Source organism: Mustela putorius, unplaced genomic scaffold (assembly GCF_011764305.1).
Source record: "Mustela putorius furo isolate JIRA1106 unplaced genomic scaffold, ASM1176430v1.1 tig00000640_pilon_pilon_pilon, whole genome shotgun sequence".
Taxonomy (NCBI): domain Eukaryota; kingdom Metazoa; phylum Chordata; class Mammalia; order Carnivora; family Mustelidae; genus Mustela; species Mustela putorius.
Genome location: NW_025421432.1, coordinates 6,752,915 through 6,780,508, shown reverse-complemented (window position 1 = coordinate 6,780,508; position 27,594 = coordinate 6,752,915). Strand labels below are relative to the sequence as shown.

The window sequence follows — 27,594 nt, the reverse complement described above, 5'->3', positions numbered from 1 at the left end:
AAAAACAAGCTTGTATATGTCCTAAGAGTAGTGATATGCTTTTACTACTAGGCCCTGTAGTCTTGGTTTTTATTCTGCTGTGTCTACAATGTAAAACATCTTAAAGCTTTTCTTTGTGTTTCAAGTCAGTGTATTTTATCATCTGTTACACCTTACATGCATTTTATTTCAATTGGGATAGGACATCATCTTTCTTCATTGTATATCCCTTCACCCCTTGAAAACATTTAAGTTCTAGGAATCCTTCTGTTCATGAAGGTAACTACTAGCTGCTCTTAGTCCAATTCTAACATTTTATATCTATTTTTTATTATTTTCCTTGGAGCTTCTTAGTATAACACTCTGTACATATGTCTCCCAAGTTTTTTTTAATCCTTGTATTTTTCTTCCCATGTTATTTTGTACTCACTTTTTACAGTGAATAAATGCTGCTTATGAGGCCCTGACCAAAGATTTAAGCCTCTAATGATTTCATTAGCAAGTGGCACAATGAAAGCCATCGAAAATAAAAACTTACTCAAGTAATAATAAGAAATATATGACAGATTTGTTGAAAACACTGAGTTATTATTAAAAAAGTGTTCAGAACAAACTCTCAACTGACAGCAACATTAATTTCCTAATTAAAAATGTTAATTCGACCTTTTCCAGGTTAATTATGAAAGTACATATTATGTACTGTAGGGTTATTCATTGCATAGTATGAATACTGACTAAAATGCAAAAAAAAAAAGTAAGCAGATTCTTTTGCTCAACTGTTGAAAACCTCATGAAAAGCATGAGGCAGTTAAAGTTATCAATTGGTGACCCATCTCTATTGATAACTACACTAGGTTTTTTCATTTCAGATGTCTCTTGTATTTATATTGGACAGAAACTGAATTTCTAATCAATGGCTATTAGAGGAAATCACTTCTATTATGCTGCAATTCAAATTTGGTAACTCATGAACTCTTCAATGACACAACTTTTGTGGATTTTTTTCATATAAAGGAAATTCTGCTATATAGGAAAGAACATTAGCTAAAAAGAATATTTAGGTTCTAAGGTTTATTCATTTGGAACAGACGTCAAGGCTGGAGTATTTGAGCTGTTACTTATTAGCTGCATGAGTAGGAGTATAATAATAATAGGAGTATAATAATTCTCTGTGTCTTGATTTGCTTGTATTTAAAGTAAGAATTATAATTCCTATTGCATAGGGTTATTGTAGTGATGAATTGAATACAGGTTTTGGCTTCAAATGTTAGGAATCAACACTGAGTGCAATACTGTGCCTGTTATGTTGTTGGTGTTTACATTATATACTCTAAGATATTTGATTAGATAAAAAGTTAATAAATTCTTTTGTAGTCTGGTAGAAGTGGAAAGACAATCCCAGAACTAGAAAAAACCATTGGTTTAATGAAAAAAGTAGTTGAAAAAGTCCAAAGGGAAAATGAACAGTTGAAGAAAGCATCAGGAATACTGACCAGTGAAAAAATGGCTAATATTGAACTGGAAAATGAAAAGTTGAAGGTAATTTTTAAAGGTGATCATTTGCGTGGAATGTTTTTACTGTTTTTATTTTTTAAGGAAGATTTTAAATATACTCCTACTATAAAATGGCTTTAATGGATGCAGTGACCGTTTTATACATGTGGAAGAACTTGTTGGAGACAAGGCTAAGAATAATTAGAGTAGCTCCACTGGTCTTTTTATTATTTCAAGACCAACAGTTCTCACTCTGGCAGCATAAATACTTACCTGTGTCTGTTTTCAAATATACAGACATAAGCCCCCAGTTCTAGGGTGGGGTCTTTTGGGGTGGGTCCTACCATAGATATTGTGAATTTTTTTTTTTTAAGATTTATTTATTTATTTATTTGACAGAGAGAGAGAGATCACAAGTAGGCAGAGAGGCAGGCAGAGAGAGAGGGGGGGAAAGCAGGCTCCCTGCTGAGCAGACAGCCCAATGCAGGGCTTGATCCCAGGACCCTGCAATCATGACTTGAGCTGAAGGCAGAGGCTTAACCCACTGAGCCACGCAGGCACCCCAAATATTGTGATTTTTAAGTCATCAGCTCATTCTACTGTGTAGGCAAGGTTGGGTGATGACCAGTGTGAAAGGGAAGGCTTTCATTCTATGAAAAATGGCCTCTAAAACTGCTTTGAATTAAGTTTTATGAGTTTATAGGGTCATCTTTTATTTCCTTGTTTTGAAAAGGCTTTTTTTTTTTTTTAACTAGGCTGAATTAGAAAAACTTAAAGTTCATCTTGGACGTCAGTTAAGCATGCACTATGAATCGAAGACCAAAGGCACAGAGAAGATTGTTGCTGAAAATGAAAGGCTCCGTAAAGAACTTAAGAAAGTATGACTTTCATTACTGATTAATAATTACTTTTTATGTTAACTAATATATCTTCAAAAAACTGAATGAAAAAGTTGAAGAGTGTGTCTGTTTAGAGTAGATGTTAAGAGATGTAGGAATTCTATTTTTATGGCTGCCATCCTTTCGCCATGAGGTACATTGAAAATAAAAAACAAGAGGCAATATAGTATAGAAGTTACACATCTAGGATTCAGATCCTAGCTCTGTTACTTAATGGCTGTGGAAATAAGAGCAAGCTACTGACCCCTCTCTATCCCTCAATTTCCTCATCAATTTGGGAGTAATAAATACATCTCTTTCACAGAGCTGCTGCAGGAGTTGAGTGAGTTAGTATTTGTGCACATGGCTCAGAACAATGACTGATATAAAGGAAGGAATATGTGAAATTGTTTTGTTAAACAATAAAATTCCTTTCTATTTAACTTGCAAAATATATTCCTTGCCCCACAAATAGGTGTTGTTACTTATATGGATGATCCAGTGAATAAACTGAAATTGAGATTTTTAAACTAGTTACAGTAGTATCAGAATATACCCGTGAGTTCAGAGTATAGTGTGCTTTGAATGGATGTTTAATAGTGGAAATAGTTCGTGGTACTTACACATAGTTGATGCTCCTAGCTAGATTTCTCAAGTATTGGGCAAAGCAAAACATCTTCAAAGTGTATTAAGACATAAACTATCCCATTATTTGTAAATACTACAAAGATGACAAATGTAAAGTAACCACTAGTGTCAAATACTTGCAATGTATTCTTCTAACCTTGCTTACATGACCTGTTGTTCTAATTATTATGATCATATTGCTATTTTAAAGAAAATATTAGATTTGTATTGGAATTTTAATCAGCCTTTACAGTACCAGGTTACTTTTGTTTCTAATTTGTAGTGGTAATTTTGAATATATTGCATCTATGAGAACAGTATTGTTATCCTGTACTAATTAGTCTTTAATGGTAGGAGACTGAAGCTGCAGAAAAATTACGGATCGCTAAGAATAATTTAGAGATATTAAATGAGAAGATGACAGTTCAACTAGAAGAGACTGGTAAGAGATTACAGTTGGCAGAGAGTAGAGGCCCACAGCTTGAAGGTGCTGACAGCAAGAGCTGGAAGTCAATCGTTGTCACAAGGTAAGAATAGTTTAAAACTTGCACAAAGTTTAATCAGTTCTAATGTTGTCATTGTTTTAAAAGAATATGACACTACTCTGATAAACTTAGTTCTTTCCTTGATGAACTGTTTGATTGTTTGCTTTAATATGATACTTTTTGCTGATGCTAAGACAGGAAATGGGTTGTTGTTTTTGTTTTTTCCTTCATGTATTTAGTTTGGGTGGCAGTGCATAGGACAAAGCAGAGCTGGGGCTGGGCTCAGGGTGTCGCAGCTTCGTGGACATCAAAAAGCAGCTGGCATCGACGAGCCGGGCGCAATGGGGCCAGCTTCTCCTGGGTGCTGCTTTTCTCCAGCTGTGATTCAACTTCTGTATTACATTCATTTTCTATCTCAAGCATAAGCCAGGAACAGTTTACCTGTCTTGTCACAACCTGTGGCATACTGTATCTGGGCTCTACAGCAATTTCAGAGGTTTATATATTTTTTAAGATTATTTGTTTTAGAGAGAGCAAGCACACATGAGCGGGAAGAGGGGCAGAGGAAGAGAGAACGCCAAGCAGACTCCCCGCTGAGCGGAGTCCACCTTGCCTTGTTGCCGGCCTTGATCTCGACCCCGAGATCATGACCCAAGCCAAAAAACAAGAGTCAGTTGCCCAACTGACCGAGCCACCCAGGCACCGATTTTGGAGTTCTCTTGTACACAGCTTGTTCTTCAGACAGCCCTGACGGATGAATTTAATGGTAGCTTCAGTGTGTCACTGGCCTCTGCTTTCTGGCACTAGACTTTCTCCTGTCCTGTGAACCTTTCCTACAGGTGCAATTCCCACCTGTCACGTAAACTTTGTAGCTGTCAAAGTGCGTTAGAAACTCACTAGTAAACATTCCTCTGTTTATCGCCACTATCGTCATGGGTGGCTCATAATGACTCCTGAGTCATTTAAAGGCTTTGGTGCCATTCTCATTTCCAGTCCTAAGCAGCTGCGTCAAGGAGTACAGAAGCCAGAAACTATGAAGATCCTATCCATGTCTTCCCATTAAAATCATCATGTATGAAACTGGGTTCTTTACATCTGCTGGCCTCATTTCTAAAGGCAAACTCATCTTTATCTTAGCATATTCACAGAGTTCTTTATGTCTGTGCATCTCCAGTCTCCCCTTCGATGTCTACCTGTTTTTTAGAATGGGCTCGTTGAGTGGTGGATCAGTAGTCACCATCACTACCACCACTAGGATGCAAGCCTTAGCATCATGAGGCTGTAGCAAGTTGCACATGGGTCTCCTGCCCTGGACGTGTTCGAGGAGGAAGGCTATGCAGGCAGATTAGAAGGTGGCCTAGGGGGCCAGGCTGTCCTCGAGAAGGGTCCTTGGTCCCTTTCCTAACACCATCCTGAGAGTACTCAGAGTCCACTGCTCCCCTCTCTAGCTCTCTCTTAACTCTGCAGGACAGCTAGTGTGAGGCTTAAATGAAATGATATGTGCTAATACCAGGGAAAAGGGGTCTCTCTTGTCTGCTTGGACCCCAGCAGAGGCTCTCAACCAGCAACTCTCAGTGGACTGCTTGATTGGTCTTTTATTTCCTTCTACAGTCACATGTAGGTTCAGAAGGGATTTTGAGTTACTTCAGATTTACTCTGCAGATAATTTACTCAGTTCATGCTACATGCCAGATTCTCTGCTTCATGTTAGATGTACCTCTGAATGGCCTACTTAGCCTTATTCCTGTGGAGCCAGCTGGTTTCCATGGCTTTAGAAATACTGAAGTCTCACTGTGACCTTCAGTAAATTACATCTCTTCTGTGAGCTCAAGTGTTTTTTGTTTTGTTTTGTTTTTTCATCTGTGGAGGTGATCATCCCTATTCTTCTTTCTTGGCCTCAAGGCTCCCTAAATCTAAAAACAAAACAAAAAACTTGCTAAGATCTGCCACTGGCATTATATACCCATCTCATCAAAGTGGTTTAGAAATCTCTTTGGGACCCATGACACATTAGGTCTTCCTCATGCTGAAATCTTGACAGTTGCTCTGTTATTTACTCAACAAACTAAGGACATCTGTTTTTATCAGGCCAGATACAGACTGTTAAGACAGGCTGGGGATGCTGGAGCTATTTTATATGGGGTGATTGGAGAAGGCCCCTCTGATTGGGTGGGGCATTTGAGCAGAGAATTGAAGGAGTAAGCTTCTGATATGTCACCCCTTTGGTGGACAGTCTGTCAGATTAAGAACAATGCTTTCTAATCATAGCTTCCAAGATTTATCAAAAACTGAATGTATTGAAATACTAATTTCCTTCCTGGTACTGTCCTTACCTAGTTTTGTTGCCAAAGCATTCTTTTTCTTTTCTCTGGGAAGTTTGCATATTATTTTTTTTTATTTTTATTTTTTTTAAAGATTTTATTTATTTATCAGAGAGAGAGGGGGAGAGAGCGAGCACAGGCAGACAGAATGGCAGGCAGAGGCAGAGGGAGAAATGAAATGATATGTGCTAATACCAGGGAAAAGGGGTCTCTTGTCTGCTTGGAACTTTGATGTCTACCTGAGCAAGGAGCCTGATGTGGGACTCGATCCCAGGATGCTGGGATCATGACCTGAGCCAAAGGCAGCTGCTTAACCAACTGAGCCACCCAGGCATCCCAAGTTTGCATATTATAAGCATTGTCTCCCTTTAAGGTAGAATGATTTGCTTATAAAATTTTGACCATGTTTTAAAAATTTCTTTTCCAGTCTGGGGTTTTGGGTTTTTTTTTTCAACTATTGGTCATTTCTTTAAAGGTTACAAATCTCTTCAGATTTTTATGCCATATGCGATGTTTTTTACCCGTGCTTTCGCACATTTTTTAAAAAGATTTTATTTATTTATTTGACAGAGAGAAAGCGAGATCACAAGTAGGCAGAGAGGCAGACAGAGAGAGAGGGGAAGCAGGCTCCCCACTGAGCAGAGAGCCCGATCTGGGGCTCAATCCCAGGACCCTGGGATCATGACCTGAGCCAGAGGCAGAGGCTTTAACCCACTGAGCCACACAGGTGCCCCCACATTTTTTTCTTCTCCCAATAGTGTCCTTTTTTTGTTATGCTTCTGTGTGTGTATACATGATGTATATATGAAATACATTAATTTGTGATCTTTAAATACATAAGAGTACCCAATAATACAGAATTTTATATTCTCATGGATGAATCACATTGTTTTTTGTTTTGTTTTGTGACTGAAAAAGATATTAAATTTAAGCTTTTTGACAGTGGCAAATTCAGGCTCCATCCTTCTTTATAACCTTGGTAACACCTAAATCTTCTATTTTAATTAGGGATACTTACCCCTTGTCACCTAATGCTACTTAAATATGTAGAAATGGACTAGATTTGATTAGAATTTGACTAGAGTTGACTAGAAGAAACAGTGTAAGATAGTCTGTTATTTTTAGTGCAATAATTTGAATTGGCTTTTAAATCAATGAGAGAAATTACTTTCCATGTTTATACTATTTTTTTCCCTTCACTTTTAGAATGTATGAAACCAAGTTGAAAGAACTGGAGACTGATATTGCCAAAAAAACCCAAAGCCTTACTGATCTTAAACAGCTTGTAAGACAAGCAACAGAGAGGGAACAGAAAGCTAAGAAATACACGGAAGACCTTGAGCAACAGGCAAGTAATTTCAAGCCACCCTTGGCATTGTCTTATGTAAATAAAAGTGAACACTTGATAATTCCTCCCCTAAACGGCCCATCAAAGTGAATGGTACCACCATTCAACCATTTGTTTAAGCCCAAACCTTTAGATTATCAATTCTTTTATCTTTCTTACCCTATTGTCTTTATTAAATCACTTCATATCTATATTTCCAATATATATCCCAAATATGATGATGTTTCAGCACCGCCCACACCATCTCAGCCTAGTCTAAGCTATTCTCTCACACCTGAACTGTTGCAGTGATTTCCTAACTGGTCTCCCTGCTTCCACGCTTGCCTTATTTTACCTTCTTCCTGTCCCTGAATGTATTCTCCACATAGCTGCTGAGTCACCCTTCTAAGCATTTAAAAAAAAAAAAAAAGAAAGAAATAGCACAGCAGCATCAGTGTTCCAGTGGTTCCTCATTACCCCAGAATAAAATTCTCAAGTACTTTTCATAACCTGTGAGGACCTACATGGTCTGGCATCTGGTTTCCTTTCTAGCCTCATCCTTAGACTTTCCCCTCATTCACAGTGTTCTAATCACATCAGTGTTCTTTCAGTCCTTTGAATAGGCCAAACTCATTCAAGCTTTAAGATCTTGGACTTATTTCCCTTGTCTAGAATACTTTCCACCCAAATATTCTCATAGCTCATTGCCTCACTGTGTCTCTGCTTAAACAGACCTTCCTTAACCCATACCACCTTCCATGACTCTCCAGCCTCTTAGCCTGAGTTATTTTTCTTGATAGCCCTTCCTTTCATCTGGCACTGTTATTCCATCACAAGCTTACTATTGGTCTTTGTCTTCCCTCACCTGCACCCCTCCTCCAAATACATAAGGACCGTAGGAACATGCCGGGAGGGATTTTGCCATCACTATATTCCCTGTGCCTAGGACAATGCCTGCATGCGGCACTCAGTAATTACGGAATGAATAGTGAATAGAACATGACAGATATGTACTCATATTTTACATGCTTTTGAAAACCCAACTTTTAATATGCTTTACTAAAAATATGCATCTTTATAAAACATATTTCCATGTCTGACTTTATCTTCTAACTTTTCATTGTGCCCAAAGATTGAGATTCTCAAACATGTTCCTGAAGGTGCTGAGACAGAGCAAAGCCTTCAGCGGGAGCTTCAAGTTCTAAGGTACATTGTCTGTTTATAAGGCTATCTTTAAAAAAAAAAGAATTTAATATAACCAAGTTTGCTACATCTAGAGATTAGGATTTTTTAATCTTGTGGCCTAACAAGCTTATCAGTCTTATTTCATCCTTTTAATCCCAATTACTCTCTTACATAGCAGATAATGAGAAATGGGTAAACAAGATCCTAATATAGGCCTCAAGCTTTTAACTTAAAACTTTCTGGTCAGGCTTTTAAGAAGCATGAAGAATTTTCATTCTCTGATCTCAGTTTGAGAATGGTAGCATTGTAACAGTGGGAGTAAATGAATAAATGTTTACCTTTATAGATTATCAGCAAGTTCTAAGACATTTACAAAGTTCATAAGATATAACCATATATTTTGTGAAGCAATGTCTGTTTTTTGTTGTTTTAACACATAATCATTGTGTTCTAGATTAGCTAATAGTCAGCTGGAAAAAGAAAAAGCAGAATTAATCCATCAGTTAGAAGTTAACAAAGACCAAAGTGGAGCTGAAAGCACTGTATCTGGTAAAGTATTTTATTCTTCTAGCATGTTAGCTAACCTGTTTTTGAATTAGGGTTTGCCTTTTTTATTTATTCAGATGTCTGATGATTGTCTTCCTATATACTCAGATCCTTGATAGCATGTTTCCAGAGCTCTTTCCTTCATAAAACAGAGTTGTTTATAATACTCAAGTATTTTTCTTTTTATGTTCATATGGGTGTTACATTTAATCATGATACAGGGCTAAGCAAAGAAAACTAGGTCTGTGGTTTCCAGTTTCTAAGTATAGGCCCTTTTAAGACCTCTGGACATTATCTTTTCAGATTTTATTTTATTTGAGAGACAGAGAAAGAGAGCATGAGCAGGAGAAAGGGCAGAGAGAGAGAGTCTCCCTGCTGAGTGGGGAGCCTGTTGCAGGGGCACGATCCTAGGAATCTGGGATCATGACCTGAGCTAAAAAGTCAGATGCTTAGCCGACTGAGCCATCCGGGTACCCCCATCCTCTTATTATTAACTTAAAAACTACATATAGTAAACTCGCCTACTCTCTTTTTCCCTTTTACAAAGTAAAACAGTCTAATCCTCTCCCTTTCATTCAGAAGTGATTAATCACTCTATTGCTATGTGCATATGTATGCATATGTATACATATACATGAATTACATACACACTTAATTAACAGCTGATGCTCATTATTTTCAGTCTGTATTTGTGAATTCAACCACTCACTAAAATTTACCTAAAACCCCAAAACCAGTACTCCTGGTGCTTTTGCAGATACAACAGCAGTGAAAAATTTAAGTTCTGATTCACCTTTTTCCAGATGAGATCCAAAAAAGTGAGGCTTTCAGCCTCTCATACAGATGACCGGAGGATGTAAACAGGACGGGGCAGTGCAGCACAGGGCAAGAAGCTCTGGTTCTGAGGCCAGTTGGACTGGGTTTAAATCCCAACTTTGACATTTATGAGCGGGTCCTCGGGCGAGTCACTTGACACTACTGAACTTTGTTTTCTCTTTCATCAAAGGATAGAATCTACCAGGATGAGTTGTTGCCAGGATTTAAAATTACACTGTGTGTGGAGATATGAGTATGTGTATAGGTACATGTTTTCCCAATGAATGGTTCAGTATTCACAAATCCATTGTTCGTGTCGACTTTTGAGAACATCACTGTTAACAAGAATCATTTGTTATATATATCTGATAGTGTGATGGATATAACAAATTCTGTTCCAAAGGACTGTATCAACTCATACTTGAACAATCTTTGATTATTTCATATACCTTTCTCAGTATCCTAGGATGTATTCTCGTTGCTACTTTGTATTAAAGCTATCATGTATGAGTTGTACCAGACACTGTGCTAAGTGCTTTACAAGCATTTTATGGTATTCCCCCGACCACCACCCCAGCATTTTGTAATTAACCATTAAAACACTGGTGGGTACTACTGTCTCCATTTTACCTATGATCTTCACCTTAAAGAGATTAAGTAACTCGGTCACAACAGCTAGAAAGTGAGAGAGGCAGGATGAAACCTCAGTCTCTGGAACTCCAAAGCCCCTCCCTGGTCCCTGCTTTTGACCACGGAAACTGCCTTACCTACCTCCTGGTGACTAAAACAGTCATGTAAATCTCTCAACAGTATCTCTTACAGCAGCCAGCTCAGGGTACCAGACTAGCACATTCCCAAAGACCTGTTGATGCTGTTGATATTCGGCAAGTACTTTCTTCCTAAGTCTCAGTTTTCTGAGAGGGAATTTCAGAACCCTGTATTCCTCATCTATTTCAAGGAGACTAAGGATACCTATCAAAGACTGTTAAGGTTCAAAATCAAACCAGACTGTCTTGGCAATTCTAAAGCACTATTTAAATAAAGTACCAACAAGACTGGCAGAATATTGAAAAAGCTGTATGAAATAGTCGAAGGTTGTTCAGTAGAATTGAATTGGTAGAAAGATTGGTAGAATCTTTTGAAACAGAATTTGCCATTTTGATCATGCAATCAGATACCATTAAGCTAACTTTCAGAAAGTGCAATACATAATAATCACTTTTACTGCACTATTTTTTACTAATCTGTGTAACATATAGCATCCCTTTGATTAAGACAATCAACTCAACATAGCATTAGTGGTTAAGAACCGAATTTATAAAAAATCATTAGCACTTTCTACAAAGGTGAGGGGAAGTTTTGAAAAATATGATTTTGCTCTGCTTTCCAAAGAAAGATAGGTTCTGGTGACTATTCTAAAGGAAAAGGATGAGGAAAATATTTCTTGTCTCCAACTTCTAATTAGGGAACCATATCAAGGGAACCTTAATAGAATAGAAACCTTCCTGTCTCACTCATCAAAATGTGTCTTGCTGCCTATTATTTTCTCAAACTTTAGCATTATTTCTAACTTTTACCTTTCAGTGGCTACAAAATATGACAGGACACATTATATGTTGCTTAATTTAAAGAAAATGTTTCTAGCAAAGATGACAATTAAATTAAAAAATCTCATTTATTCATTGATTCTTATAAAATTAGAGAGATGTTAACTCCAAAGGGGGGTTAGTTAAGGATCCAGTAAATTAAAGCCTTTGTGCTGTGTGTAACTCAGGGTTGCCTGACCATAGTATTAGGGTTTATTCATCTTTGTTTTATCCACCCTGTCTGGCATTTATTTCAGGTAGTAATTACACAGTAAAGGTGTACTGACCTACATGAACAGCCAGTACTGCTGGGGACCAGGAACACTTAGCCAGCTATGGTTGTAGCCACTTACCTAACAGTCTACTTATTCTTTTGTTGTCCTTTTATTTTTCTCTGAAAATAATTTCTTCCATGTAAAAAATTAACCCGATTCTATACTTCTGATACGCAGTACATGCCTTTTCTCTTGGTCTGCTATGGAATTACAATACGGGATAGAGATTTCAGATAGAGGTAGTCTTTCAGCTATAAAATACGTATTTTCTAGGCTCAGTTTCTTAGTTTTCTACTTACTCTCTAAAATAAACCCTTTGTCAGAGTGGGGGAAAGCAGAATCTGATTTTTGTAACTTTTTTGGAAGATCCTGACCAACTCAAGGAAAAGGTAAAGGATTTAGAGACACAGCTCAAAACTTCAGATTTAGAAAAGCAGCATCTGAAGGTAATTTTATCTAACTATCATATTATAAATGCTTTGTGTTAAAGGCAACTTCTATGAACACCACCCTTGAGTTTTAAGTATGTATCCTAAAAAATTCCTGGGTATACATTTGACCTTGATACTATAGAATTCATTATATACATCTGTGTTAAAAATATTAAACAAGAGCTACAAAAATACTGAGACCAAACAAATAGGATTAAAGAGACGTTTATTTTTTGATTCTCAACAAATATGGCTCATTATTTTAATATAAGTTTTGGGTCATACTGGGAAAAGTATCTTTTATTTCCTTTTTTTTTTTTTTTAAGATTTTATTTATTTATTTGACAGAGATCACAAGTAGACAGAGAGAGGAGGAAGCAGGCTCCCTGCTGAGCAGAGAGCCCGATGTGGGCTCGATCCCACAACCCTGGGATCATGACCTGAGCCAAAGGCAGAGGCTTTAGCCCACTGAGCCACCCAGGCACCCCCTTTTATTTCCTTTTGAAATTCTTTTCAGGAATAGCTCCCTTTATTAAAGAGAGATATCTGCCATGCTTTTATCTCTTAAGGAATCTATAAACAGAATAAAAGAGCATAAGCTGAAGAATTAACTAGAATTAACTATTCTAAAGTTCAAATTGTCTCTTCACCAGATGTCTCTTCGCCAGGTATAACTCCTAGAGTTTCCCTAATTCTAAATATAAAAAATAAGTGTGTGTGAAGAAAACAAATGAACCCTAAACCAAAGAATCTTAACCAAAATAACCTATGTTGTGATTGGCCAAGTCTTTTTGATTACCTCAATGAGAATATCTGATATACTTTTGGAGAAAGATTAAATGCCATCTCCATTTAAGAACTGATAAATTTTAGTCAAAAAGTAGGACATAACTTACGGGATAACCTAATTTGTTAGTGAACAAGTTAGTTATTTATGCTGTACAAGGAAACCTTATTTGCAAAATTCTAAAAACATACTTCTGCCTATATAGTATATAAGTATATTAGATTATTCAGGTTACTTTGGATTTTGTGTTTGTAATTGAGTCTCTTTATTTCAAATCTAAAGAATATATTATATTCCTACATACCTTTCAAAGATATTATGTTTCTATTAGGAGGAAATAAAAAAGCTGAAAAAAGAACTGGAAAACTTTGATCCTTCATTTTTTGAGGAAATTGAAGATCTCAAGTATAATTATAAAGAAGAAGTGAAGAAAAATATTCTGTTAGAAGAGAAGTTAAAAAAACTTTCTGAACAATGTGGAGTTGAGTTAACTAGTCCTATTGCTGATTCTGAACAGTTTGAAGATGAAGAGGAAAGTCCTGCTGATCTTCCCATTTATTAAACTACCCATACCTGTAATTTTATTTAACTATTTATAAGTCAAAACTCCATCTGGAAATCACACAGATCTCTGACCTACATAATTTCCTTCTTCATACCCTGTACTTTATTAAATTGAAGTTTTAGTAAATAAAGTTATATGAAATTTTAAGTATATTTTTGATGACTTTTAGCGTAAGGTAGGAGTAGATAGAATAAGCTCTGATGAATTTCTGTATACATAATATTTAAGTTTTTTAAAGAGTATAGGGGTGAACTTCAATAACTTTAACATTTAAAGTTGGGGTTTATAAATATACTTATTTATATATGTGTTAAGACTCTAGTTTTATATATGTGTACATGTATATAAACAGGTATGAGGTTATAGCCATAAGTTTTGTTAAGTGTCAGAATAAATTCATCTTGAACTATTTAAAGTTGATGATCCAGAATTGTTGGTTTAATTGCTGCATTTAAGGTAAGGAGCTTATCACTACATTTTTAATGCAGTAGTGGCTTAAATTCATTTGCTGGTTCTAAATAAAATTTTGAATAGACCTTTGAAACTGAGAAATTCGTTTCTTCAAATGCTAGAAGATATACTCTCTATTAGACATGGAACCTTGAGATTTTTTTTACCTACCTTATATGGCTGAATTTTCAAGATTTAAAGATAACAATAAAGCTGGTTCTTAACTGCATTTCTAGTTTATATCAAGTATTATATCTTTCAGTCTACCAAATTTCTGATTATCTATTTTTGAAAAAAGACTAAACAAACACTTGGTATCAAAGCCATGGTCATACTTGTTCAGGCTCATGTTGATAATAACTGGTTTTGAATTCATGTAAGTCTCTGGAATTGGCCAGCATAAACCAAGATGATGGCGGTGAACCTGAAGAGAGAAAAAAGGTATCAGCTTTAGACTTTTTGACCTTCATTCACTTATAAATATGTATTTTGAATGCCTACCATCTGCCAAGCATTATTTAAGGCTCCACTTTATCTTACCCTTTTTCTTGTTTTCATAGCTGTTCTCCTCCTGACATATTACATATTTACTTGTTATTGTCTATCTTCCCCATTAGAATGTGAGCTTCATGAAGGCAGAGACATTGTTTTGTTGACTCTGTATTTCCAGCACCTGGAAACATGCCAGGAACATATTCAGGGGCTCCATAAAAATTTAATGAATAGAGTCTGTTGCTGAGTACAGAAGCTAGCCAATTAAAAAATATGAGTGGGAGGCATTCTAAATATCACGTTGTCAGAATGGTGCTTTTTGATGGTTAGAACATATACAGTGTGGGTATATTTGGCAGATAGGGGTATATAGCCATTCTAGAAAGTGAAGCAAGGGTCAGATCATGAATATTCTTAAAGTCACTAAGCACTTTTATGCAACAAAGTAACATTTTAACTTACTATGAAGAATGGACAGAATAAGGATAACACTGAAAGAGAACATTTAGGAGGGCGATAAACAGGTCAAGCATGAATCTTGGCTACAATTAAAATGAAAATTAACTGCCAGCTGGTTTGGAAAAAGTATAGATTCAACAGATCAGAATCCTTAAAAAATTTTATCTATGAAGTAAAGGAGAGAGGGGTTAAAAATGGCATCTCCGTTTTTGAACTGCTGGGAGTTGATATGACTTAAGGTCCAGTTCTGAACATCACTAATTTCAGAAATCTGTGAGAAATCAAATAGTCCAAGTGACAGGGCACAAAGTCTAAAAATTCATTTGGTGAATATTAACTGCTACCTTGGCACTTTTAACCTAAATTCTATAGTCAGGTAAGTTTGGGGAATGCTGGGTTAAAATAAGCTGGTACAGATTATCTCAGAGGGCATTCATTTGCAACATTAATTTCCAAGAAGGGAGTATGTAATATACAGAGCTTTCCAAACATTTTCATCAGTTTAATTCTGAAGTACATTTGGAAAATCAGTGCCCCAGAGAATGAATACACATTGGGAAACACTATTCTATAAAGAATGGTGGCCTTTAAGATGAGGAAATTAAATTTCTTCACGACACATCAGAATTTCTGCAATCTAGAGAGAATATTCTGGTGCCACCTCTACCTCCTTTTAGGAAGACAATATGATACCACAAGCTATTTTCTGTCATTACCTTGATTAAACAGCCATCGTTGCAATGCCACACTATTCCTTCAATTTTACCCTCTCTGCAACCTTCAAACCAGGATAATAGGTCATTGTGCTTCAAGGAAGGTAGATTTCTGATCTGAAATGCCCCATGTGGTATAAGAAGATGTAATGGATGCTTCTTGCTTCCTAACCCTAAATGTTAAAAATTTCCATTAGCCATACAAAAGTTCCAAAAACCGAGAAAATTTACTTTAAAAAAAAAAAAAAAAAAAAAAGCCTTTGAAGACATTTACCAATTAACTTACCAAAAAACTTAGCTGGTTTCCTAAGTGGTGATGTCATTCGAAACTGCCACCTTACCCCATTAAATATAAATTTCAACTTCATATAATGTGTACCAAGGGTCAGCAAACTAGAACCTGTGGGCTAAATCCAACCAGATGCCTGTTTTTGTAGTTTCAATGGAACACAGCTATACCCATTCTTTTAAGTACTGTTTACAGCCTACAAAACCTAAATATTTACTTCTGGACTTGTACAGTGAAAGTCTGCCAACCCCTGATCTATACCACTAGCCCAGTTCAACTATATCATTCACAGTATTTGCCAAACAGCCATTCTGTACCTCTGATAACTTGTATAATTACTGTCTTCTTTCCAACTGCCAGTCTGCTTCTGATCCCTATATAGGACTTTGCTACTGCAGCTTTAATGTCCTTGGGTCTGTCACCATTTCTTATCAACAGTGTTTTCCACAGTGCCCTCTGGACTTGCACTCTGTTCACTGTAGTACAGATTTTGATACTCGATTCATGGTCAATTCTCTACTTAATTTACTCTTAGCTGTTAATGCTAAACTAAATACCTAGCCATGAAAAAAACAGGATTTTCATTCAACTCATTTCACCTAAATTTTAATAACAAAAAGTTACACTTGAATATTTCCCTTTCATACAGTTTTATAGTGTTATTATGTGAAAGAATGAGAGGCTAAAATCAACTTTTTGGGTTAATAAAATGGTTTGAGTCCTGCATAAATTTCTCCATGGACATAAATAGCAATGGCTATAATTCTAGGAAGCTGTTTAACTCAAATTAGTCATTTCTTTAGTGTATGTGTTTTAAGTTAAGCCTAGGAAGTTCTCTTTATAAATGACAGTTACTATAACTGAGCAGGAAAAAGGCTTCACTCACCATACGGGTTTCCATTAATATTTGTTCCTATAAGCTCTAGTGTTTGTTCCAGGAGATCTGAGAGTGGCACTGCACTAATTTCCAGAAGCCCAGGATCATCAGGATGATGCTTCAGTACCAGGGCAACTTCAAATTCATAATTAACTACAGAGGAATGCCAGCAATACTGCTTGTTGTTTTTCTCCACTGGTACCCAACCTACATGTAAAGGAAAAAGTGTCAGGACACTGCTTTTCTTTGGATTGAGACTTGAAGCAATTTTAATTTTGCTATAGATTTTCCATGTTTTCTGGATGTTAATCACACAGATAACTTTTTTAATCAGTGGAAGTATTAGCAGTTTTACTTTTTTAATCCTAATCATTCTTTTAATCATAAGGTTATTTTTACTTTTTACTCTATTGAGGAATCATTCACTACAGAATATTCAGTATTCCTTTCTAGAAAATTTTCAGTAAGAACCAAATGCCATTCTAAAACACAGCACTAAGATTTTTTTTTTCTTTTCTTTTTCTTTTTTCTTTAAAGGTTTCTCTCTACCATCTCTCCAGTTTCAGGGACAATAGACCTATGCAGTAAGTGTTCTACAATTTATTGTACTGTTGCAATATTTGCTGAACAATGTATTAATTCCACATGTACTGAAGGTTATTGCTATTCCTCCCCTAACTTATGTTACCAGAAAGGCTCCCTCATGTGAACAATTCTTTATCAACAAACAAAAACTAGGACACATGCCATTGTGACCATCTTTGGTCACATCTTTGACCTTCAGTACTCACTCAGGTAACTGTAAGAACCTTCTTTCTAGTCCATTAGTCTCCAGGGAAACCCACCACACTTTTATCATAATCTTGCTTCAAAATTTTAAATTCTGCTGTACCCCTGTTTAATAATCATCTTCAGGATGAACTTAAAACTCCTCTAAATGGAATATAAACTCCTTCAAGATCTGAGCCCATTCCACCTCTCCAGCATCAAGTTTTATTAATGTCCTCCAATGTCATACACCCTAAACTTTCCAGCCACGGAGAAATGTCACATAAAATTCCCACAACTCCATTTTGCTCCTCTTCAGGCAAGTTTGCCTAAGCTGACCTTCCCTCTTCCTTGCCAGCTAACTTCCTGGCTCTTATGCTTCGGTACAGATGTCCTCTCTGCTTAGAAGCTTCTTCTAACTACCACAGGCTGACAAGAATTCTTCCTCTTTTCTCTGACTATACCCTTTGTATACTTTCCTTTTAGTTCTTAAATCATACCAATATTGATGGATTTCCCCTAGTGTCTAAAAGATCATGGGGGATAAGATTCTAATCTTCATTTTGTATTACTAGAACCTAAGACTACTCTGCATATTATAGGTACTCAAGATACACACCTGCTGAACTGAACCTTATTTTGGGGTATCTTTCTACTCAGCACACTTCTGCAAAAATCTCCCCATTCCCAGAACAACTACTTATGCATTTTAGAAAAGTTTTCATGATACCAGGAATGTGTCCATTTTCATCAGGCATCGGATTCCCGTTTAATTGTTCTATTTCTTTCGCTGGTATCCAGCACTCTGGAACAGGTTTGAAGTCCTCCTCAACATTCCAAAAAAATTCTAAAAGAGTTAAGTAATTTTAAATGTGGTGATACTTTAAAAAATAGAGAAGTTGAACAAATTCAAAGTGGGAAGAGCTAATAAACCCCATAATATCAGGTCTTATATAATCATTCTGCATTATCACCATGATGTAACTGCACTTCTCAGGGTTAGGTCACTAGCACTTTAAATTTTTCAATTTGGGGGAGCCTAGGTGGTTCCTTCAGTTAAGCACCTCCCTTTGGCTCAGGTCGTGATCACAGGGTCCTAGGACTGAACTCCACATCAGGTGCTCTGCTCAGTGAGGAGCCTGCTTCTCATTTTCCCTGTGCATGCTGCCCCCCTGCTTGTGCTCAACACTTTCTCTGTCCAATAAATAAATAAATCTTTAAAAACTATTTTTCAACTCTGAATCCACCACTCTGTAGTGGATAAAAGTCTAAGGTAGCCAATGTTCTAATATGTGTAGATTTATGATGAATTTTTAATGCACTATAAACATAAACCTATAAATACATATATGAATGAGTGGATACAGTGATTAATGTATATATCTGATTATATTAGAAGAATTTTAATGTTTAATTAAACATACTGATAATCCTTTGACATTTTTGTGCCTGATTTATAAAATTACATATTTGTCTCTTAGGCAACAAAACCAAAATGTGTTGCTCAATACAGTATATATGTAGTGATTTGTACGTTTTAATAAAATCAACATACTCTAATGAGTTACAAAAATGTTAGGAAAATGATTCAAAATCTTTTTCAAGAATATTCTTTTACATACAAAGATACTCAATTATAATTTTCTTCCTTCCCCTAAGTACTTAAATTTTAAGAAGGATATAACGTATAAAAATACTACCAGAGCAAGAAATAAGCCAAAAATTGCAGGTTATTTAAATCATAAAAAGCTAAAAAGAAAAAAAAAAAAAAGCCCACTAACCTTTTGAGTTTTGTTTTGAATGTAGAAAATTTTTAAATCTCTTCTCAGCTAATTTGTTAGGTTTTCTATCTAGCCGAGCCCAAAGGTATGGCTGACCTAAAATAATATTAATAATAATAGGGAAAAGAAAAGTTTAAGAGGCAAACAATAAAACTTATCTTGAAAGACATTTCAGTATAAAGTTTTTTCAATAAATAACAGGGTCATCTTCCCCAAAAACACCAACCCTATAAGACACATTCTAACAGATGCATCTTGCCCAGCCATACCTGATACTCTAAGAAGACCCAAGTCTTTGGTTCGATAATGCTGAGGATGAGATGAAAAATTAATATTTGACCCTTTCATAAGGACATTCCACAGCCAGATTTTATCAGCAACGAGCATCTGTGAGAAACTGAAACCTCTATACTAAATGGAAACGTACCCAGAAAATTGTAGTCACACTTTTCCGAAAACATGATGGTGTGCTGTAAGGGTTAGTTCCCAAAAATGTGGAATTAGACTGAGCTATTTTGCATGGCTCTGATCCCCGGTCAAGTATTATTAGAGATGATCTGTAATCGTGGATCTGCGAAGTCTCAGGGCAGTGTGTCCACATTCTTTATTGATGACACTGAGACTAATGAGTCTTATACCTGGTCTCAGTGAGACTCTCGGCGGACTCTGCTGTTGGGACTGGTTAGTTAGCAGGAAGAGATCTCCATGACCCGCAGAATATAAAAATTCCCAGTTGACACTCCATTTTGGATTCTGTTTCCAAGGTGTTCCCTGCATACACCAGTGGTTCTTGATTTGACAAAGTTATGTCCTGCCAGAACCTTGGGGGCTGGGAGGAGTGGAGAGGGGTAAGGCAGGTAACAACAGGCGCTTTCACCTGGACTCCCAGACCCTTCGCTGCAATGTACACCCTTACATTTAATGCCCTTGCTAATACTGTGTATCCTTTACCTGTAATAAACTGCGGATTCGCAAGCACTGCCATTCTGAACCCTATAAAATTTTCTTCAGCAATCTAGTCATGTTTATCTGCCACCATTATACATGATCACATAATGATGCACATTTAAGCTGCTTAATATAAACATGAAAGCCTGAAAAGTCTTTTAGTTTCTTCAAATATATTAATTTTTAAATTACTGGTTATAGTTTGGTTCAGACATTCTGTATTACTTATTAGCTATCCCAATAAATATTATGAAGAACCAGATTAAAATTATATTCCATTATTTCTGGTTGAATGGATCTTTTGTTCTTTTTACTAGTAAGTACAAAAATTCATTTCACTTATACCCATTAAAATGGCTACTATCAAACAGAATTACAAGTGTTGGTGAGGGTGTGGAAAAACTGGAACCCTTGTGCACTGTTGGGAATGTAAATCGTGCAGCTGCTGTGGAAAAACAGTATGACAGTTCCTCAAAAAATTAAAAATAAAATTACGCTATGATCCAACAATATAGATCTTCTGGATATAGACCCAAAAGAACTGAAAGCAGGGCCTCAAGAAGGTATTTGTTCATCATGCTCATAGCAGCATTGTTTACAACAGCCAAAAGGTAGAAGTTGTCCCAAGTACACACTGATGGATGAATGGTTTGGACAAAAAACTATGTGATATGGACATAAAATTATGTGGTGTATACAACAAACAAAATGAGTCTATACACACAATGAACTGTTACTCATGAAAAGGAAGGGAACTGTGTAGGTACTCCAACAAGAACACTGAGGACACTATACTAAATGAAATAAGCTTGCCATAAAAAGACAAACACTGTTTGACTCCACATATATGAGGTATCTAGAATAGCCAAAACTGTCACAGAGACAAAGTAGAATATGGTTGTCAAGGGCTGTCAAGGGAATGGTGAATTATTTAATGGGTACTGAGTTCCAATTTCACAAGACGAAGTGGTGATAGGAGACGGACGGTGGTGACTGGAGCACAACAATAAACACTTAAAAATGGTTATGATGGTAAATTATGTTAAGTGTATGTTAAACACAATTCATACTGAAAAAAATGCATTTCAGAAGAGATTTCATGGTACCAGGAATATGTCTAATTTGCATTTATTTAACTGTTCTGTTTCTCTTGCTGGAATTAAGAGGTAAAAGGAAATCATAAAGATTATTTCTCTCTTTTTGATGCATTTGTTTTCCTTAACTGACAATTTCTGTTTTAGTTTCTAACTCTTAAAGTGCATTAGATTGAAATAAACTAGAGATGCTGCCAACAGTAATATAAACTATGGAGTCAGCACCAGAATCAGTGAAATCAGAGCAAATTTTAGGATCAAACATAGGTTCTATTACCAGGTTAGTCATTCATTAATTAGCTGGTCTTGAACAAATTAAGTGCTCTGAGGCTCTATCTCTGCAATAGAGAGGCTTACTGTGCAAATTAGAGATGACGTGTATAAAACATTTATCCTATCACCTGCCTTTAATGAGTATTAAGTAAATGTTAATGATCTTCCCTTCCTCCCCCCACCAGAGAGATACACTGATGTAATAAATAAGTATAACAACTGGGACTTTATCATTTTGCTCTTATATTTAGACTGCCTAGGGCTTATGAGGATAAATGCCCTACTTCAGATATATATAGTTTGTAAAGTGATCAAATAATATTTGTAGTACAGTTTTACCTTTGTAAGTAGTAATATAACAACATGTTCCATCCACTTTTTCTGTTGGAATTGCATTGTATATATCTGCATCTAATGCCTTGTGACTTAGAGTTTCAGTTGCCAAAACTTTAAATGACTTAAAAAAGAGAGAAAGAAAATCGGTTTCAGATAAACAGCCTCTATGCCTTCACCCATACTCTCACCTGGAATGTTCTCAATTTCACTATTTCTAAAGTACAATTTCCCGCTTACCCTTCACAATTAAAAAATATATCTTCCATCAAGTTCTCATGAGTTACCCCCCTCCCTTCTATGCTATAACAGCAACACCTGTTCTCCCACATTAATTTTTATTCTGTTTCTTTATCCACCATGAGCTGACAACAGGAACCATGTCCTATGCAGCCCGTCTCCGTAGCACAGTGTGTTCAAGCATTTACTTGATAATCACTTGCTAAATGCCTTCCATGGGTTAATTCTCATCTCTGACCCTAGAAAATATAGAGATTAACAAAAAAGTACCTGTCTTTGGTGGAACTTTCATTTTAATAAGCAAGACAACGGGAGCAAAATAATACATACATACAATGTTAAATGTAATAAATGTTAAGGAGAAAAACAAATGGGGAGTCTCTGAGCTTTCACAGTAGTAAACTCGTGACTTAACGGTTCTTCTGCTGTTAGGAAGAGAAGCCAAGACCATCAAGAATGGAGAAGAGTTTCTACAATTCCTACCAATGTTTTATCCGTAATTTATTTTTATTTCTGAGGAAGACTTATGCCACCATTTTATAGTGTGAATTATCTGAAGTAACACTCATCCCAAATAATGTGAAAAACACTGCACAATACCGGTGTGTACAGGTTTTAAAATTAATACATGGAAGTACTGTTTCTGTTTCTGAGTCAGGGAGACTTGGGAAATTAGCACCATTCTGTTACTGATTCGGTACTTTTTCTTTTCTTTCTTTCTTTTTTTTTTTTTTAAGATTTTCTTTATTTATTTGACAGAGAGAGATCACAAGTAGGCAGAGAGGCAGGCAGAGAGGGGGGGAAGCAGGCTCCTTGCTGAGCAGACACCCTCGATGTGGGGCTCGATCCCAGGACCCTGGGATCATGACAGAGGCCAAAGGCAGAAGCTTTGACCCACTGAGCTACCCTGGTGCCCCTGATTCAGTACTTTGAAGATAAAATAATGACGGGGATTCATCACTAACTTCGGCAATTAGTATTAGAGGATATCAGTTTAACCCATGGTGGTACAGCAACAAAGTCTTGGCCTAGTATCAGTGCTGCTGTGGATTCCAATTTACCAGAAATCCTAGGGAGACTACTCTGCCCATGGAGGGTTTTTTGTTTTTTTAGTTTTGTGTTTGAGAGAGAGATAGAGAGCATGAGAGTGGGGTGAGGGGCATAAGGAGAAACAGACACCCCACATAGCAGGGAGCCAGATAGCTTGATCCCAGGACTCTGGGATGATCTGAATGGAAGACAGACACTTAAGCAACTGAGCCACCCTAGACACTCCCCAGCCCCACCACCCACTGCCCGATAGAGCTCTTGATGAGCTCCAAATATTCCCTCTATAAGAATTAACTTTCTACCAATGTACCACGCTCTGCTATCAACATGTTTAAAAGACACTGTAAGAGATCAAGGGGTACACAAAGTTCTCCTAATTAAAGACTACGACTGGAAAAACGAGGCATGTGTGTTTAAAATAACAGTGAATATCAACGGAACGGTCCTCCAATTTCCGGGCAGAGGAGATCACTGGGATAACTAAGATCATCAAAGTTTCATAGCGAAAGTCTGATTTGAAAAAATTAAAAATTGTGGAAGTAATCCAAGCACAGTTGGAAAGCCTAAGCAAAAATAAAGACAGGGCCATGCCTAGTATGTTCGCAGGATGAAACAGATTTCGCTTTGAGCAGGCAACTCTTGTCACACACATAGCATTTTCTGCTGCACTGAGCCCAGGCCCTCCATGGTGGGTCCAACAGGCACTTCAAGAATAGACTGGGCCTGGTTAATGGGAAGCCTTGACTTAGTTAAGGATTTGAATACTGTGGTATAAATAATAGTGTAAGCAAATCTTCAATGCAGAGCGACCTGAGCAGGGGCTTATTTTTCCTGGTGGGAGGTACTTTTACAAACTATCCACTCTCACCAACATACAAAGTTGAGAATCACAACTAAAATGATCCACTATTTGGGGTATCGGTATTTCTTATTGGGTTTCTTACAGCTAAAAAAAAAAAAAAACTAAAGAAACAAAAAAACCCCAAAAACAAAACAAAACAAAACAAAAAACCACTACGTGGCAACTACTGCTATAGACACGTAGTAGTAACTGTGGGGTTTAGACCAGGAAAGAACATGATGATGATCATTCTGGGAGGCAGGAAAGAACAATCAGGCAGTGCAGTAAGCAGCACATAAATACTGAGAACTGTAACTGCGTGGTACTAGAAATGTTATGTTATAAAGTAAAAAGTGTCAAGGTGAGGGGCGCCTGGGTGGCTCAGTCCACTGATCCACTCTAGGTTTCAGCTCAGGTCATGATCTCATGGGTGCTGGTTTCCAGCCCAAAGACGGGCTCCAGCTCAGTGAGGAGTCTGCTTGAAGATTCTCTCCCTCTGCCCCTGCCCCTGCCTGTGCGCTCTAAAATACATAAATAAATAAATAAATAAATAAACAAACATTTTTAAAGAAGTAAATAAAGTAAAAAGGGCCAAGGTAAATGGAAAATTGGCATGAAAGTACTGCACGGTTCATTCTTTCATTCAACAAATAATAACCAGAACCTACTTGCACATCAGGTCCTAGAAACTGGGACTAGATGTAACAGGGGAGTCTCCACCTTAGAGGTCTTCTAGTCTAGAAAACAAGGCCGCCTCCAACGCGAATGACGGAAAGAGGGTGGGGGGCCTATGCCAGACGCACAGGAGGAATTTTGTATGATGGGTTGGAAGCACCGAGTACCTGGGGATTCTGCTCTCAAGGACTCTGCTACACCTGAGAGAATTACCCTGACACAGGTTACTAATCATTCACCAGTACTCCCCAAAGTCCCTCTATGACTAAACCCCGGTGCCGAGACAAACACCAGAGGTGGGGACACCAAAGTCAGTACCGAACAGGTAACTACTGGCAATAATCCAGGAGGTGAGATCTCCAGCGACCTAATTGGTCAACACCACCGGTGCCCTGCTGAGAACTGTTAAAAGCCAAGTTTTTCTAAAATCTGCACTTTGGTCGCACACTCCTGAAAAGCAGTAAAGTTTGCATTGCGCTGATTATGTGAATACTTAAGGGGGGGGGGGTCTTCCCCCAAAAAACGTGGTAGCAAAAGGACTAATACTTAAGATGTGGGTTTTCATTTCCGTGCGACGGCAAGTTTGAATCGCCTTATCAGAAAAATTCTCTCAACGATTCCCTCCCTTGCAACTAAAGACGTACAAGAACCTGGAGCTCAGGGAGCAAGCGTCCCCTGCCCCAGACCTCCCCAGCGAGACCTGCAAAAAGCTCCCGGCCTGCAGGGCGCTCTGACGACCCCGAAGTCCTGCGAGGCTGCTCCCCGGACCCCGCACTCCTCGGTACCTGATGCTCCCTTTTGGTGGAGGGCTCCTCTTTCACCTCCGTCACAAACACACACGGCATTTTCCGCTGCACCGAACCTAGGCGCCTCATGGTGGGCCCAACAAGCAGTGCGAACGCAGAGTACGCTTCCTAAACAGCGTCGGGCCAGGAAAGCGTCCCCAACAGTCACACTCTCGCTCAAACCACGAACACTGCCGGCTTAAGAAAGGCGGCCCCGCGCACACGGCCCCCACACCGAGCGTGGGGCGGGAGCGCATGCGCAGAAGCGGCCTCGTGCCGCGGCGCCCTCTGGGAGTTGTAGTTTGCGCGCCGAGGAGGCGCCGTTTACACTCCCGCGAGCGTTAGTCCGGGGTGTGATGACTGTGAAACGAGAGATCCGTTTCTGGGTTGTGTGTGTTTAACCATCCTTAGTAACCGATGATATTTATGAAAATTAAAGAATAGCAAGTTATAAGCAATGAATTATTTCAGGTGGCGACTTAACACCTCCCTGGTGAAAAGGAATTGCCTGTTCTCGTTAATAAATTCCTGTAGAAGTTTAGAAATATTCAGAGACCTCTCAAAACCTGACGGAAACGGATTTCCCAGGAAGAGCGCTAGAAAACGCTACCATTAAAACACCTGGGACACCCCTCCCTCCCACACGCACACACACAATAGTAATGCCGTCTGGACTGCACCTCATTGCGCCGCATAACATAGTCGAAACTGGTTCTAATGTCCTTTCCTAAGTGCAAAATTTATCCTTAGACTAATCCAAAATCGGATTTCGATCTTAATTTTTTTCACAGGAATCTCATTTATCGTAAATATGAGCTCCAGCAGAGTCCAAATGGTTTGAGTAGTTGGGAGTCAGTGAACTACAGAGCTAGTCAATCAACAGTTTTGACTTCTTGCTTAAAAGAATATTGGAGGGGAAGTAATGAGATGGTCAATGATCGAATAAAATATTAAATATTTAGTAATAGTGACTTTCTATCTTATTGAAGCTAGTAGTCTTCAGCAGGGGAGTTCTGACAATCGCCAGATGCTTAGACAAGGCCCAGCTCTCGTTTCTAAAACTGTGTTACCTACAAGCACCACAAAGTCCAGCGTTTTCCTGACTTACCCATAAAAGGGTTTCTAAAGAATAAATGTCCCTTAAAAAAAAAAAAATGCACTGTTTTTTGATTGCCAGATTCAGAGAGGAGAAAGATTTTGCCACTTCATTTTTCTGTTCTGCTATCTTCTAGAAAACACAAAAAGGCAAAAACCAAACCAAACCAAACTTTTTTTTTTTTTTTTTTTAAAGAATACCTGATGCTGATACTGGTTGTCAGCAATGGGGACCAGACACTTAATATTTTATAATCAAGCACCAGTGATTTTCTGTTCCTCCAGAGAAATCCCAGCAAGCAGCTTGTTTCATGGGTCTCAAGGGAACAACAAATAACCCTCACAACTATCAACTGCCATTTCCCAAACTGCCATAGAATCTTCTAGGTCCAACATTCTGTCATTTCTGAGAAGAGATCATCTTCTAACACATTCTACTTGCTGTTTGAATAGTAATAGCAAGGCTAACCATTCCTCAGGAAGCACTCTATTGTGCTTTGATTTCATCAGTTGGCTGAGACAAAGGAGTCCAAGTCAGGGGAGAGCCAGAGGTCCAATTCACAGCTGCAAACGGGGCTCCGATTCTAATGGGTAGCAGCCAGCAGCTTTGCTTGATTTTCATAAACCTGAAGAGCCTTGGCAATGAGTTACTACCAGCCCCTGTACTTAAAGTTGTATAATCAGATTACAAAGTGGAAGAAATACTTTCTTCTCTGACCAATGTGCTAGTATTCTAGCATGCCTCAAAGATGAAAGACACTCAGTGTGAGTCTACTCAGCCAACCCAAAATACTTACTAAAATTCTCAGGTCTACTCCCAGCTGTGGAGGCAAATTTCCTACTGCTCTTCATTACAGGGAATAAAAATCCTCATGAAAATGGTCATAGCTTTTCCTGAAAGACTAGAATGAATTTCACGACAGGAAAGAAGTGAATAAGAAAAGGAGGGGAGGAAGGAGAAAAATAAAGGAAAACAGAGTTTTGTTTTTAAAAAGAAAGAAAGGAGAAATTAAGGCTCCATGCAGACTAAAGACTACCAAAATATATAAAACTGCACTTTGCAAAGACAAAAAAAAAAAAAATCCGCATTTTGGTTTGACCTTTTTTTGCTGTCTCAAATGGAATGTAA

At 37.6% G+C, this 27,594-nt stretch overlaps 2 protein-coding genes across 5 annotated transcripts in view; one reads left to right on the top strand and one right to left on the bottom strand.

Moving 5' to 3' along the window:
* Positions 1–13,449, top strand: part of CEP290 (centrosomal protein 290) — a 98,733-nt gene extending 85,284 nt beyond the window's left edge. For all 3 annotated transcript variants that reach the window (XM_004748575.3, XM_045082968.1, XM_045082970.1), the window contains 8 exons: positions 1,354–1,518; positions 2,229–2,351; positions 3,333–3,505; positions 6,991–7,132; positions 8,244–8,317; positions 8,751–8,845; positions 11,886–11,965; positions 13,069–13,449. In XM_004748575.3, coding sequence (XP_004748632.1) covers positions 1,354–1,518; positions 2,229–2,351; positions 3,333–3,505; positions 6,991–7,132; positions 8,244–8,317; positions 8,751–8,845; positions 11,886–11,965; positions 13,069–13,299 — 1,083 coding nt within the window. In that variant the 3' untranslated portion in view covers positions 13,300–13,449. The remainder of the gene's footprint in view (positions 1–1,353; positions 1,519–2,228; positions 2,352–3,332; positions 3,506–6,990; positions 7,133–8,243; positions 8,318–8,750; positions 8,846–11,885; positions 11,966–13,068) is intronic.
* A 529-nt stretch (positions 13,450–13,978) lies between these two features.
* CUNH12orf29 (chromosome unknown C12orf29 homolog) lies at positions 13,979–25,627 on the bottom strand. 2 transcript variants are annotated; one of them, XR_199153.3, is made up of 8 exons: positions 25,371–25,627; positions 21,786–21,903; positions 19,132–19,227; positions 18,081–18,197; positions 16,592–16,789; positions 15,420–15,589; positions 14,293–14,425; positions 14,035–14,176 (listed from the first exon to the last, which is right to left on the bottom strand). XR_199153.3 is itself a non-coding variant. In XM_004748573.3 (7 exons), the coding sequence occupies exons 1-7, from the start codon at positions 25,458–25,460 to the stop codon at positions 13,985–13,987; spliced, it is 981 nt and encodes a 326-aa protein (XP_004748630.1). In that variant the 5' UTR covers positions 25,461–25,627; the 3' UTR covers positions 13,979–13,984. The 2 variants fall into 2 exon arrangements, 1 of the variants encoding a protein (XP_004748630.1); XM_004748573.3 differs by lacking the exon at positions 14,293–14,425 and having other exon boundaries at positions 13,979–14,176.
* Positions 25,628–27,594: the final 1,967 nt, after the last annotated feature.